Raw genomic sequence first — 12,786 nt, 5'->3', positions numbered from 1 at the left:
CTCATTCAACTCAACATCAAAAAAAGAAACAACCCAATTAAAAATGGGCAAAGAACCTGAATAGACATTCTTCCAAAGAAGATATACAGATGGCCAACAGGCACATGAAAAGATGCTCAATATCACTAATTATCAGGGAAATGTAAATTAAAACCACGAGCTGTCAACTTCACACCTGTCAGAATGCCTACTATAAAAAAGACAACAAATACCAAATGTTGGCAAGGATGTAGAGGAAAGGGAACCCTTATGCATTGTTTACAGGGATGTAAATTGGTGCAGTCACTATGGATAGCAGTATGGAGATTACTCAAAAAAATTAAAAATAGAACTACCATATGACCCAGAAATTCCACTCCTTGCTTTTTATTCAAAGAAAACAAAAACACTAGTTTGAAAAGATATATGCATTGCAGTATTACGTACAATAGCAAAGATATTAAAGCAACCTATGTGCTCATCGATAAATGAATGGATAAAGAAGGTGCGGTAAACACACACACACATAAAGACACACAATGGAACATTACTCAGCCATAAAAAATAATTAAATCTTGCTATTTGTGACAACATGGAGAGACCTAGAGGGAATATGCTAAGTGAAATAAGTCAAACGGAGAAAGACAAATGCCATATGATTTCAGTTACATATGAAATCTAAAAAAAACCACAAATGGACAAACATAACAAAACAGAAACAAAGTTATAGATACCAAGAACAGAGGGGAGGGGATGGGGTGATGAGAGAACTAGGTGAGGGAGATTAAGAGGTACAAACTTCCACGTATAAAGTAAATGTCACAGGTATGAAATATACAGTGTGGGGAATTTGTCAGTCATGATATCATATGTTTATATGATGATAGGTGGTAATTAGACTTATGGCCATTTTGAAATATATGGAAATATTGAATCACTATGTTGTGCACAAGGAACTCATGTAGTGTTGTACATCAATTATACTTCAAAAACAAACAACCTCATAGAAAAAGAGACAATATTTGTGCTTTTCAGAGGTAGTAAGCAGAAAGAGTGGGAGTTGGATAAAAGTGGTAAAGTTACAAACTTCTAGTTATAAGAAAGTATGTACTAGGGGTGTAATGTATAACATGGTTAATATAATGAACACGGCTGTATGTTATGTATGAAAGTTGTTAAGAGGGCAAATCCCAAGAAAAATTTTTTTTTCTTTCTTATTTTGTATCTATATGAGATGATGGATGTTCAGTAAACTTACTGTTGTAATCATTTTATGATGTATCTAAATCAAATCATTATGCTGTATACCTTAAAATTATACAGTGCTGTATGTCAATTATATCTCAATAAAACTGGAAAAAGGTTCCATAATACTGTGGCAGGGATAAAGAAATGAGTCACTGGAATAGAATAGAGATCCCAGAAAATTGTATACTTTGGAACATATTTCAATTTATCTATCAATTTATATTTCATACAGAATAGGAGTAAAGAAACTATTCAGATTTGATATGTATGTATTATACATGTATAATGTATTAAATAAAACATGTATTGTATATATATGCATGCATTACTTATGTTATAGTTTATGCACATATGTATACAAATACATATAAAACAATGGAAACATTTAAAAAGCGTGTGTGTATGTGTGAAAAATGGTAACATTTCACATTAATTGGGAAAGGATCAACTATTTAATACATGACGGTTTCCCAATGGTTACCACTGTAAAAAAAAAAAAAAAAAATCCCACTTCATTTAGACATAAAAATAAATTTCAGATGAAAAAAAGATCTAAAGGTTAAATAACAATAATTCAATCTTTTAAAAAGAAAATGTGGGAACTATATAACATTTTTGTTGCAAGAATTTCTTGACAAAGCACAAACCAACAAACCATGGCACTGGGTAGGTGCTCAAATATCTATTTAAGAAATTAAAAGATAGATCATATGTTCACATTAAAGTTCTAAAAATCTTTTATGATTAAAATATTGTTTTCAAAGTTAAAAGAAAAGCCATAGTCAACAGAAGACATTTTTAATAAACCTAAGCAATGCAATTTAAAAAAAAAAAAAAAACTAAAAATTGGCAAAGGGTTGAGGCAACTCAGAATTAGAAAACCAAATGGTTAATAAATGTTTTAAAAAAATGTTTTCTTGAGTAATCAGAAAATTATAAATTGAAACCAATGAGATACATTGAATACTATCTGGATTCAAAAGACATTTCAAAACTGACAGCATCAAGTGTTATCCACCATGTGGAGAAATGAGAATTCGGACTCTTGAGGGGAGTGTAAGTGATTCTGCCACTTCAGAGACCTCACTGCAGAGTTCTGTTCCCTGTGGAACCTCACAGAAAACTGATATCAGTTACGAGATCTCAGGTGCAGGTCCTCAGACTGCATCTCTTCAGCCCATGTTCACTTGTTAATCAACATTAAGTCTAAGGAAGCACTCTCCCTTACTGTTTCCTCAATATTCTTAGAGACGGAGTCACCAGCAAGGCAAATCAAGAATTTAACACACACACTCTACTTTTAGTAAAATCAGAATCTAAGCAGATGTCCAGAGACTTGAAGTTTCTAACCATTATTATATTTCACATCCTTACAACATGTGTGGTTTTTATTATGAAGTAATTATCCATACTATTTATTGCTTATTCTAAGACAAGGAAGGTGTTTAAGATTGACTTCATGTGTATCCTGATTCATGGTTTCAAGACAACCCATCACCTAAAAATAATTCCCTAAAGAATGTATTGCTCTTCAGATTTTAAAAAATTCCTGAATTGCAGACAAGAAAATATTTGTTGGCTTTTTTCAAACTCATGCCTTCTTTTGATAAGAGGGAAAAAAACATTAATGTCTTATAATTTGAGGTTTCAAAATAAATAAGACTAAAAATAAATCAGATCTGTTAGACAAAACACTGCTTTGATTTCAAGCTATATCTTTCACAAAATTCTAATATGGTCTCTCATGATATGTTACAAGAACCAGGTGTTAAATAAAAAATGAGGTGCTTAGCAAACAACAAAGTATGACCTTAGGATGAGTCATTGTCTGTGTTTAAAACATATATTTAAAAATATTTCCGTATGTATGAAAGTCTGAAGCATTACATATAATTTTTTATAGCTAGTTTATTGAAGGAGTCAGTAACTTAGTTAACATACCTGTGGACACAAGGTTTCCAGGTGATTGGCTGCAACTTTGACAATCTTAATTCCATCTTCATTTGTTGACATGGAACAAGCAAGATTTGCCACCTTAAATACAATATAAAACAATGGAAATTATCTCAGATTATGAAGGAAATGAAGAAACATTTGTCATCCTAGACAAGAGTATGTACATGTTCACTGAAAATCTCAATGACAACAGCATTTTTATAAATGTCACTGGTATCTGCTTTATGGAAGCATTCAGATAATCTATTGATATTAAATAACAACAAAGGGCCATGGAAAATCATTTAAAGCCAAAAGGAAGACTGGTGAGTGAATTAGTAAACCCTGTACAGTCTCTTGGTATCAACACCTAACCCATAATAAGATGCTAACTATTATGGTTTCCTATGGGACTGAAAAAAAAGTTTATGTATGGATTGAATGCTGATAGATTCTTGGAATCTTATATGATTGTGGTTTATTTTAAGTTTGTAATTGGTTTATTATTTCCCAGATGTCTATTATGCATACTTAAGTTGCATTAAGCATGACTGTATCTTTATTCATGTTTTATTCAGCATCAAATATGCTGCAAAGCTGGACAAATACAAGATAATTGAATTCTTCTTCCTGTTCTTGATTTTCTACCACAACTTCGTAGGCACTATTTGACATTCGAGCAGTCAATTTGATTCAAGCCCTTAGTAATACCCATATTCTTTTATACATTATTGCTTTTTAAACTCACACTCTTTTCCAGGGAAACGGGTGCCCTTTTAAATAACCACATTCACATCCATTACCTAAGTCCAATGTTTACAAATAATTTCTTTATACCATGAATGAGTGATGAGAAAGATCATGGAATTCCTTTCTTTTCCTTTGAACCTCGCTCTTATTCAACATTTCCCTTGCTAACAGGTGAGTATTCATGTAGAGAGGCAATGTTTTCTCTAATCTACAAAATACGTTGCTGTCTTCATCACTGCAAACAGATTGCTTTTCTGACAATCACTTTCCAAATATCTCTGTTAGTTATTATATATTGTAGCACATGGCAAGTTTTACTGATCAAATCCAAAATGCCTTCAGTTGCAGAGAAACTGCACTTAAACTGCATGCAGTGGGAGCGAACAACAAACATATCCTTGGATGACTATTTGTAGAGTACCACAAACTGTTACTTACATGGATTTGCAGCCTTTTCTTTTTGTATAGCATTACTTTAAATATGTCAACAGTGAAACAAGTCCATGGTTTGCATTTACATATAATGAAATAGCAGCCATACATTATTTAACTGGGGAACGGCATTGTTCACTTTATTAATATACATGGAAATGGCTTACTTGAAAAGGTCTTTTGTTGGCTTGAAGGTCACAATGCCTCAACTTTCATATCTGACACATAATTAGCACATTTGTGAATTATCTGAAAAGGGCAGCAGTTTCTTTGCCCCTCTCCCCCACTCCCAAAGCCCCACTCACAGAAAGTAAAATTTAGCAGTCTAACTGATTTAGTATGTCTCATAATAATATGTACTGCACTTGCAGAAAATAGCTATCTGTAAATTTGAGCACTCTTTGTTTTAAGTAAAAATTTTAAATTATTGCCTCAATCTTTTGGTTAAATCAGATGAATGTTGGTTAATCCAAAGTTTAAAATCACAGAAAGGTACTCTATATAGGCACTCTTTTTTTAAAAAAAGTTATTTTATATCGGAGCATAGCTGATTAACAATGTTGTGTCAGCTGTACAGCAAAAGGATTCAGTTATATATGTATCTATTCTTTTCCAAATTCTTTTCCCATTTAGGTTATTACAGGATATTGAGCAGAGCTCCCTGTGCTATACAGTAGGTCCTTGTTGGTTACATATTTTAAATATAGTAGTGTGTACATGTCAATCCCAAACTCCCAATCTATCCCAAACAACCCAATCAAAAAAATGGGCAGAAGACCTAAATAGACATTTCTCCAAAGAAACAGACATACAGATGGCCAAGAGGCACATGAAAAGATGCTCAACATCACTAATTATTACAGAAATGCAAATCAAAACTACAATGAGATATCACCTCACACCAGTCAGAATGGCCATCATCAAAAAATCTACAAACAATAAATGCTGGAGAGGATGTTAAGAAAAGGGAACTCTCCTTCACTGTTGGTGGGAATGTAAATTGGTACAGCCACTATGGAGAACAGTATGGAGGTTCCTTAAGAAACTAAAAATAGAGCTACTATATGATCTAGCAATCCCACTCCTGGGCATATATCCAGAGAAAACCATAATCCAAAAGCATACATGCACCCAATGTTCACTGCAGAGCTATTTATAACATTCAAGACATGGAAGCAACTTAAATATCCATCAACAGAGGAATGGATAAAGAAGATGTGGTACATATACACAATGGAATATTACTCAGCCATTAAAAATGAAATAATGTCATTTGCAGCAATATGGATGGACCTGAAGATTATCATACTAAGTGAAGTCAGACAGAGAAAGACAAACATCATATGATATTGCTTATATGCGGAATCTAAAAAAAATGATACAAATGAACTTATTTACAAAACAGACTCACAGACTTAGAGGTTACCAGGAGGAAGGGTGGGGACACTCTTTTACTTTATTTTTAATGTTTCATCTTTACCTTTTTTCCCTTTTAAAAACACATTCTTCTTCTGGACATTTTCTGGTCTCCATGTTTATCGTAGCCAATTCAGTGACTAATGTTAACATAAAAATCATCCTAAACACAAAGCTTCTGTTTATATTAGAAGACTTAAGTCTTACAAAACTCTCAATTGAAAATTCAGAAACCTCAAAGTTTTCTACTCAATTAATCATTATATTAACACTCTTTCTGTCTTCCTTTATTCAGACATACCCAAACTTCTTACCAGAACTGTTCTATGTCAGGTAAACTTTCTAGATAATCAAGTACTATTTCCAGATTAAGGCCTATGGAGTTTTAGTGATATTTTATACAAACAAATTGAATTTATAGGATAGCTAGTATTCTGCGACCAAATAGAGAAAGTTATGTGATAAAAATCGCTTTACATTTCTAATTTGAGTGATTTGTGACATATTTTCTAAGTCACATGAATGTGTAAATGAAAGCCAAATTTTTTCTAACAATATTCCTAAGTTCTGCGTGGCTCTTTAGGCAGTGAGATATGTTCCCCAGCACAGCATGAAGGCAACTCCCTATTGGTCAAAGAAAACAGCATGCAAACAAAATATTTTATAAAACAGTTTGAGATATTTGGACATCTGACAGCTTTTATACATTTAACTTTGACAGTGTTTCAAAAGTCTGTGTAAAGTTTCATTATTCAAGAGATCCTTGTGAAAAATTTTTGCCCACTAAGGAAAACTGTTCACAGAGAGGTTTTGGATACAAATAGATCTGGGTTTTAACTCAATTCCCACAATTAATAAAATTTCTGACCATGGGCAAAACATCTCTGAGATCATTCTGTCACCTATAAAATGGGTATGATAGTATCAATCTCACTGGAGTACTTTGAGGATTAAATGAGATAGTTTGTGAAGACAGCCTGATACCAGGTAGCCCTGACCATGTATCAATTTCCTTCCAGCTTATCTCCCTTCTATTAATGGGGGATGGGAAAGAACACTCACTTTCTCAGGAGGTTTTATAGAATTAAAACTTTAGGAGTCTAAAGAAATTTGACAAAATGTCTAATCAAAGAGCCACAAATTCAAATGTTTACAGCACTCATGCAGGGAATACAAACATAGCGTCTAGATATAACAGTGGTTAGGGTGCATGGTGGTGCCCCAGGCAAATGTGAGTGTGTATGCCCTGCCTAAAGGCATAAGGCCTCATTAAAACGAGCTGAAATACAAGGAAAAACTCAATTCCTTAACCAAGCTAACAGTCTGTTGACTTACTTTAGTTCATAGTTCACCAATTTGTGACCTCTGATCCTCTATTGTATAAATAGGAAAACAAAGTCAGAGAAAAGAGACATACTCAAACTATCCAAGGACAGGGAGACTATTAATCAAGGCTATGTGTGTGCTATTTATGCCATCCTGAATTAAAGCAATGAAAAGTTTCCTGCATTGAAATGACCGACCAGACTTTTTATTGCTATTGTGCTATATCCTTAGCCAAGACCAAGAAAATCAGAGCCTAAATTATCCTAAATAAATGACACCAAGCACACTCAGGTAAATTCACAAGTTTATTAGAAAGACAAGGCCAGGGCTTCCCTGGTGGCGCAGTGGTTGAGAGTCCGCCTGCCGATGCAGGGACACGGGTTCGTGCCCCGGTCCGGGAGGATCCCACATGCTGCGGAGCGGCTGGGCCCGTGAGCCATGGCCGCTGAGCCTGCGCGTCCGGAGCCTGTGCTCTGCAGCGGGAGAGGCCACAACAGTGAGAGGCCCACTTACCGCAAAAAAAAAAAAGACAAGGCCAGGACACAACGTTCTTTCATTTTTACAAAAGATTAAGCTATATCACTAAAATAATTGCTGATACTCTAATAATTGCAAAAGTCAAATTTTAAAAATATTTCAGACAGGGACATGTTTTCATGTTACTCAGAGGGGAGTGATTTTTTAACATCAGCACCTCACTTGTGAGCCTCTTTCCATCTCACCAGTCCTTGTGCCCTCTAAGATGTATATCTCATTCTAAATGCTTTAAACTTGAATTTACTGCCCTTTCAGGTCTATTAAAAAAAAAGTTGTAGACAAAAAAGCCTGACCAGACAATTCTTGAACTAATTCACATTTATTACCATCTTGTTGGTGTTTGTTCTCCTCTTCCTGGTTCCTAGTTCAGTTTCTGTATACCAATTTTGAATGTCCCTGCCATATTTTCTATTTGCTGGACTTTTCCCCCTTCACCTGGCATAGAACATGGTACCTCTCACTCCCTGACCCATGTTCTGAAGTAAGAAATTCCCTGCTCTGGAACCTGGCTTCATAAAACCCTGCCAGCTAGGCCAGTTCCATCAAGGTCAGGGAGTTGGCCATACTTGACCCCCTCACCACCAATGACTCACTAATGGCAGTATCAAGGAAAGCTATAAAAAAGATATTTGGAGAGTGGGAGTATTTTCAATGACCTTTAAATCAGTCTACCATGCTATAAGCTTAATTCTGCTGTTTATCATTACTCTGTTCTGAGCTGATAAAGAGATTGAATTTTAAAAGTACTGAATACCAGAGCATGCTATATTTTAACATTCTAATATCAAGTGTTATTTGAAATCTCAGGTGCACTAGTTGTCCTCTCAAGTCATTTTAGACAACTGAAATGGTACCGTTGCTAGGAACAAGCTCACTATTTGGACAGCTGCTCATTATACATCACTCATTCTGTCACTAAGGAGCTCTCACACATATTTACCTGCGACATGATTTCTCAGGAACATGAAGCCAACTTTGATGTTTGGTGAGATTTCCATTTTTGCATATTCATTGTTTATATATAGTTCACATAGTTAATTGTAATATCATGTCACTGTGTATCTTAGCTCTCAAGGGGGAAGAAAGGTCACTGTCTCATTTTCATTCATTTTCCTCTCTGGCAGATGGTCATGCAACTCCTGTGTAAACACTTTCAGAGACAGAATTTAGTGTTTTGCAGGGCAGCCTATTCCCGTTGCAGGGTAGCCCAAAGTTACACAAGTTAAGAAGTTCTTCCTTATAATGAGGTGAAATATTTCTCTCAACAACCTTCTCACAGTGGTTATAGAATCTAAAATGTCAAATATCTTCAATAATAGAAATAAGGTTGGGCTCATAGAAAATCTTCATTAGTAGTCCTCAACTTGTGGGTTAAGTTAGATGGTGAGCATAATAGAATCACCAGTATAGCTATTAAAAGAAAAGTCCAGGTTCCTCTGCCAAGATACTCTGATATATTAAGTATGTCTATGGGTGGACATTAGCAGAGGTATAAAATATGTTTAATTCAACTGTTAAAAGTTCCCCAGGTGATTCTGATATACCACCGTCCACACACATACATACAACACACAGAAACATATTTAGACTTTGGGTTGATTTTCATTTGTTTGGATAGACACTCCTTCCTGAAAATTAATGTAAAGGGGTGAAAATCTACAAGAAGTATGAACTAAATATATATAGAAGAGGCTAGGAGTCATAGAAAAGGCTTCACAAATTAGAGACAAGAAATAATAACCTATAATACCACCTGAGAAACAGGGCTTAGTCTATTAGGGCTGCTATAACAAAAGTAAATACACTGGGTAGCTTACAAACAACAGAATTTATTTCTCGCAGTGCTAGAGGCTGGGGAGCCTAGAATCAAGGTGCTGGCAGACTCAGTGTCTGGTGAGTACCAGCTTTCTGATTCATAGAATAAACCCTCTAGCTGTAACCTCACATGGCAGAAGAGGTGAGGGATCTCTCTGGGGCTTCTTTTAATAAGGGCACTAATCACTTATATGAGGGTTCTTCCCTCATTACCCAATCACCTTCAAAAGGTTCTACCTCCCAATACTATCACCTTGGGTGTTAGGATTTCAACATATGAATTTTGGGGGACACAAACATTTAGTCTATAACAAATAGAGAAAAGTTTAAAAATCAAAATACTCAGGAAAGAAGAAAATCAAGTGTAGGAGAAATCTCTGGCCTTCTCCTCAGTATCCATTCCTTTTTCTGTCAATAACACTCTGATTTCCCTTTGGAGAACTACTGTCTCCTCCTCTAACCCAGTGGTGTGAAATCTTGGTATGACAGTTAATCAAAGCTCCTAGTAGTCCAACCCTGGCCCTGGTGTGGGCATATCCATCACTTCCTGCATGGAGTCCTGGAGCAGTTCCTGTTCCTACCCAATCTCAGCCCTCTTCTCTCAGTTTGCCTGTATTTACGTGCACTACCTTGTATCTTCAAATGAAGTCTCTTCTGTTTTCTACTTAAGTAACCCAAATTCATACTATCTTGCATGCAACTATAACTGAATGTAGTACTGAACCAGAAATTTACACACCGCTTATGCACTAATTTCAGATGGTTACTCTCAGCAAAGTCAAAGGCTGGCAATGCAGAACCATAATCATTTCAGTGGAAGGCACTTTCTAGTCGAATGTCTGCCTCTGGATTTAGGCAACCTGGATACCCTAGTATCAGGGGTAAATGCAGAGAAGGAGATGTTCATTTCAGTTCCTGCACATATAGATAAAAGTGTTTTTACCTGTCTTGTTTTGAATATCTAATCCCTAGATATCTATTAGAACATTTTACAGACCAGGTAAAAAAGGACATCTAATTCTTGAAGAAAATAATTTAGCAATTGTGTTTATCCTTTTGTAAGCTGTTTATTATATCTAAAAGCCATCCTTTCATGTGCTTTTTTTTTTTACATCTTTATTAGAGTATAATTGCTTTACAATGGTGTGTTAGTTTCTGCTTTATAACGAAGTGAATCAGTTATACATATACATATGTTCCCATATCTCTTCCCTCTTGTGTCTCCCTCCCTCCCACCCTCCCTATCCCACCCCTCCAGGTGGTCACAAAGCACCGAGCTGATCTCCCTGTGCTATGCGGCTGCTTCCCACTAGCTATCTACCTTACATTTGGTAGTGTATATATGTCCATGCCTCTCTCTCACTTTGTCACGTGCTCTTTTTTTTTTTTTTTTTTTTTTTGCAGTACGCGGGCCTCTCACTGTTGTGGCCTCTCCCGTTGCGGAGCACAGGCTCTGGACGCGCAGGCTCAGCGGCCATGGCTCACGGGCCCAGCCGCTCCACGGCATGTGGGATCTTCCCGGACCGGGGCACGAACCCGTGTCCCCTGCATCGGCAGGCGGACTCTCAACCACTGTGCCACAAGGGAAGCCCTGTCATGTGCTCTTTTAAATTCATACCTATACATTAAGGCCTGGATCAAATAACATCTCCTCCACAAACCCTTCTCAGACGCCCAGAATCATAATTCATACTCTCACAAGTATAGCACCTACTTTATTCTTCCTAGACTCACTTATGTATTTTTCAGATACTAAACTGCTAGAAGGTAAAGACAATTATGTATTCTTTTTTAAAAAAAATTTTATCAGCCAAAGTATCCTAAAAACAGAATTTAGTCTATGTAAATAAATTAAAAAATAGTTTATCTTTGTTCACCTGGAAATTGAATTATCATGAATAGATATCTTCTATTGTGTCTTAATAAATGCAATGAATGTATATCTTAGAGGGCTTAGCACAACTTAATTGGAAACCATGTCCTTCCTCAGCCCCTTCCTCATCAAAAAAAAAGTTTCTAATTATCTATTACATGAGTATAAAGGTTAGTATCATTATTTTAAGTTATGGAGGAAAATACTTGAGGGAAGAAAGCCCTTGAGTCATTAAACTTAATTGCCTTGAGCTGATTTCAGTCCGACTGTTTGTATATTGGGAAAGTCAAAATCTGACAAATCTGTAGCAAAGATACAAATAAACACTTGAAGTAAGGATACAGAAACAGTATAGCTAAAACAAGTTCTTTATTTGTGACCTGGCATTTACAAAAGATTGGACTGCTTTCTGAATTTAGAAAAGAATAAAGATTCACAAAAGCTTGTGAAGAAGGAAAAGAGAGGAAGGGTCTACAGTGGATATTAATTAGGAAGTTGCTAGCTTATCAATAGCAATTGGATGTGTGTGAGTAGGGAGTAAATATTCTTAGAAGAGTACCTAAGATACCAATATTTATTAGGCAGATAGAAGAAGATAAACCTATGATGAGTCTCGGAAAAAGTGGCCAGAGATAGAGAAGGTTACCCACAATACTCTGATGTCACGGAGGATAGAAGAAGAGAAGTTTCCAGAAGGTGGTTTCAACCATCAAATAATAAGAAGTCAAGTAAGTAATTCCTGAAATTATTCACTGATTCAGCCACACAGAGGGCCATTGATGGTTGAGGCAGAATGATAATGGTCAGACTAGTGTAGTGTGGACAGAGGACAGTGTAGGTGGTGAGGTAGCCCCACGTGTCTTGTGACACGAAGCAGAGAGCTAGAGGCTGCCTAGACAATACTCACTCCCATTCCCTCATCAATCCATTTGTTTTGATTTCCTCTCTCAAAACATCTCCTGAACCATCTACTTTTCTTGCTCCCCACCCTAGTCAAGTTTACTGTCAGTTTTATTTTTTCATTCAGACTTAGCTTTGATTCTCAGCCGCTGTGCCTTGTCTACAATATGTTCACCACACTGCAGCTGACGATTTTTTTCAAATGCAAATTTGATTCCCCCATCATCATCTCCCATTCCCACTCCACATTCCCTTCCCTACAAGGTCCTCTATAGACTGGTCCAAGACTCATCACCCATAGTTCTTCTTCTCTCTTTACTTCAGCTATGTCAACCTATTTTCAACTATCCATGCTTCCTTCTGCCACAGAACATTTGCACATGCTGTTTTCTTTAGCCTGGGATGTGCTCCTCCTCCTTCATTGCCACATTTACACCACTTAGACATAGTTAACTGCAGGTCTCTGCTCCCAAGTGAACTTTTAGAAAGTTTTTCACCAATACTGCATCCCCTACCCACCACTGAGACCTCTCTAACCAAGTCAGGTTTCTCCTTCAGAGCCTGATTCTCGATTT

At 36.2% G+C, this 12,786-nt stretch overlaps 1 protein-coding gene across 1 annotated transcript in view; it reads right to left on the bottom strand.

Annotated features, from left to right (window-relative positions):
- Positions 1-12,786, bottom strand: part of CTNNA3 (catenin alpha 3) — a 1,581,444-nt gene that overhangs the window by 570,176 nt on the left and 998,482 nt on the right. Inside the window, exon 10 of the mRNA XM_065894569.1 lies at positions 3,169-3,261. Coding sequence (XP_065750641.1) covers positions 3,169-3,261 — 93 coding nt within the window. The remainder of the gene's footprint in view (positions 1-3,168; positions 3,262-12,786) is intronic.

This window comes from Phocoena phocoena, chromosome 16, assembly GCF_963924675.1.
Source record: "Phocoena phocoena chromosome 16, mPhoPho1.1, whole genome shotgun sequence".
Classification (NCBI taxonomy): Eukaryota; Metazoa; Chordata; class Mammalia; order Artiodactyla; family Phocoenidae; genus Phocoena; species Phocoena phocoena.
The sequence above is the reverse complement of the archived record's forward strand: the minus strand, read 5'-3'. Positions and strand labels throughout refer to the sequence as shown.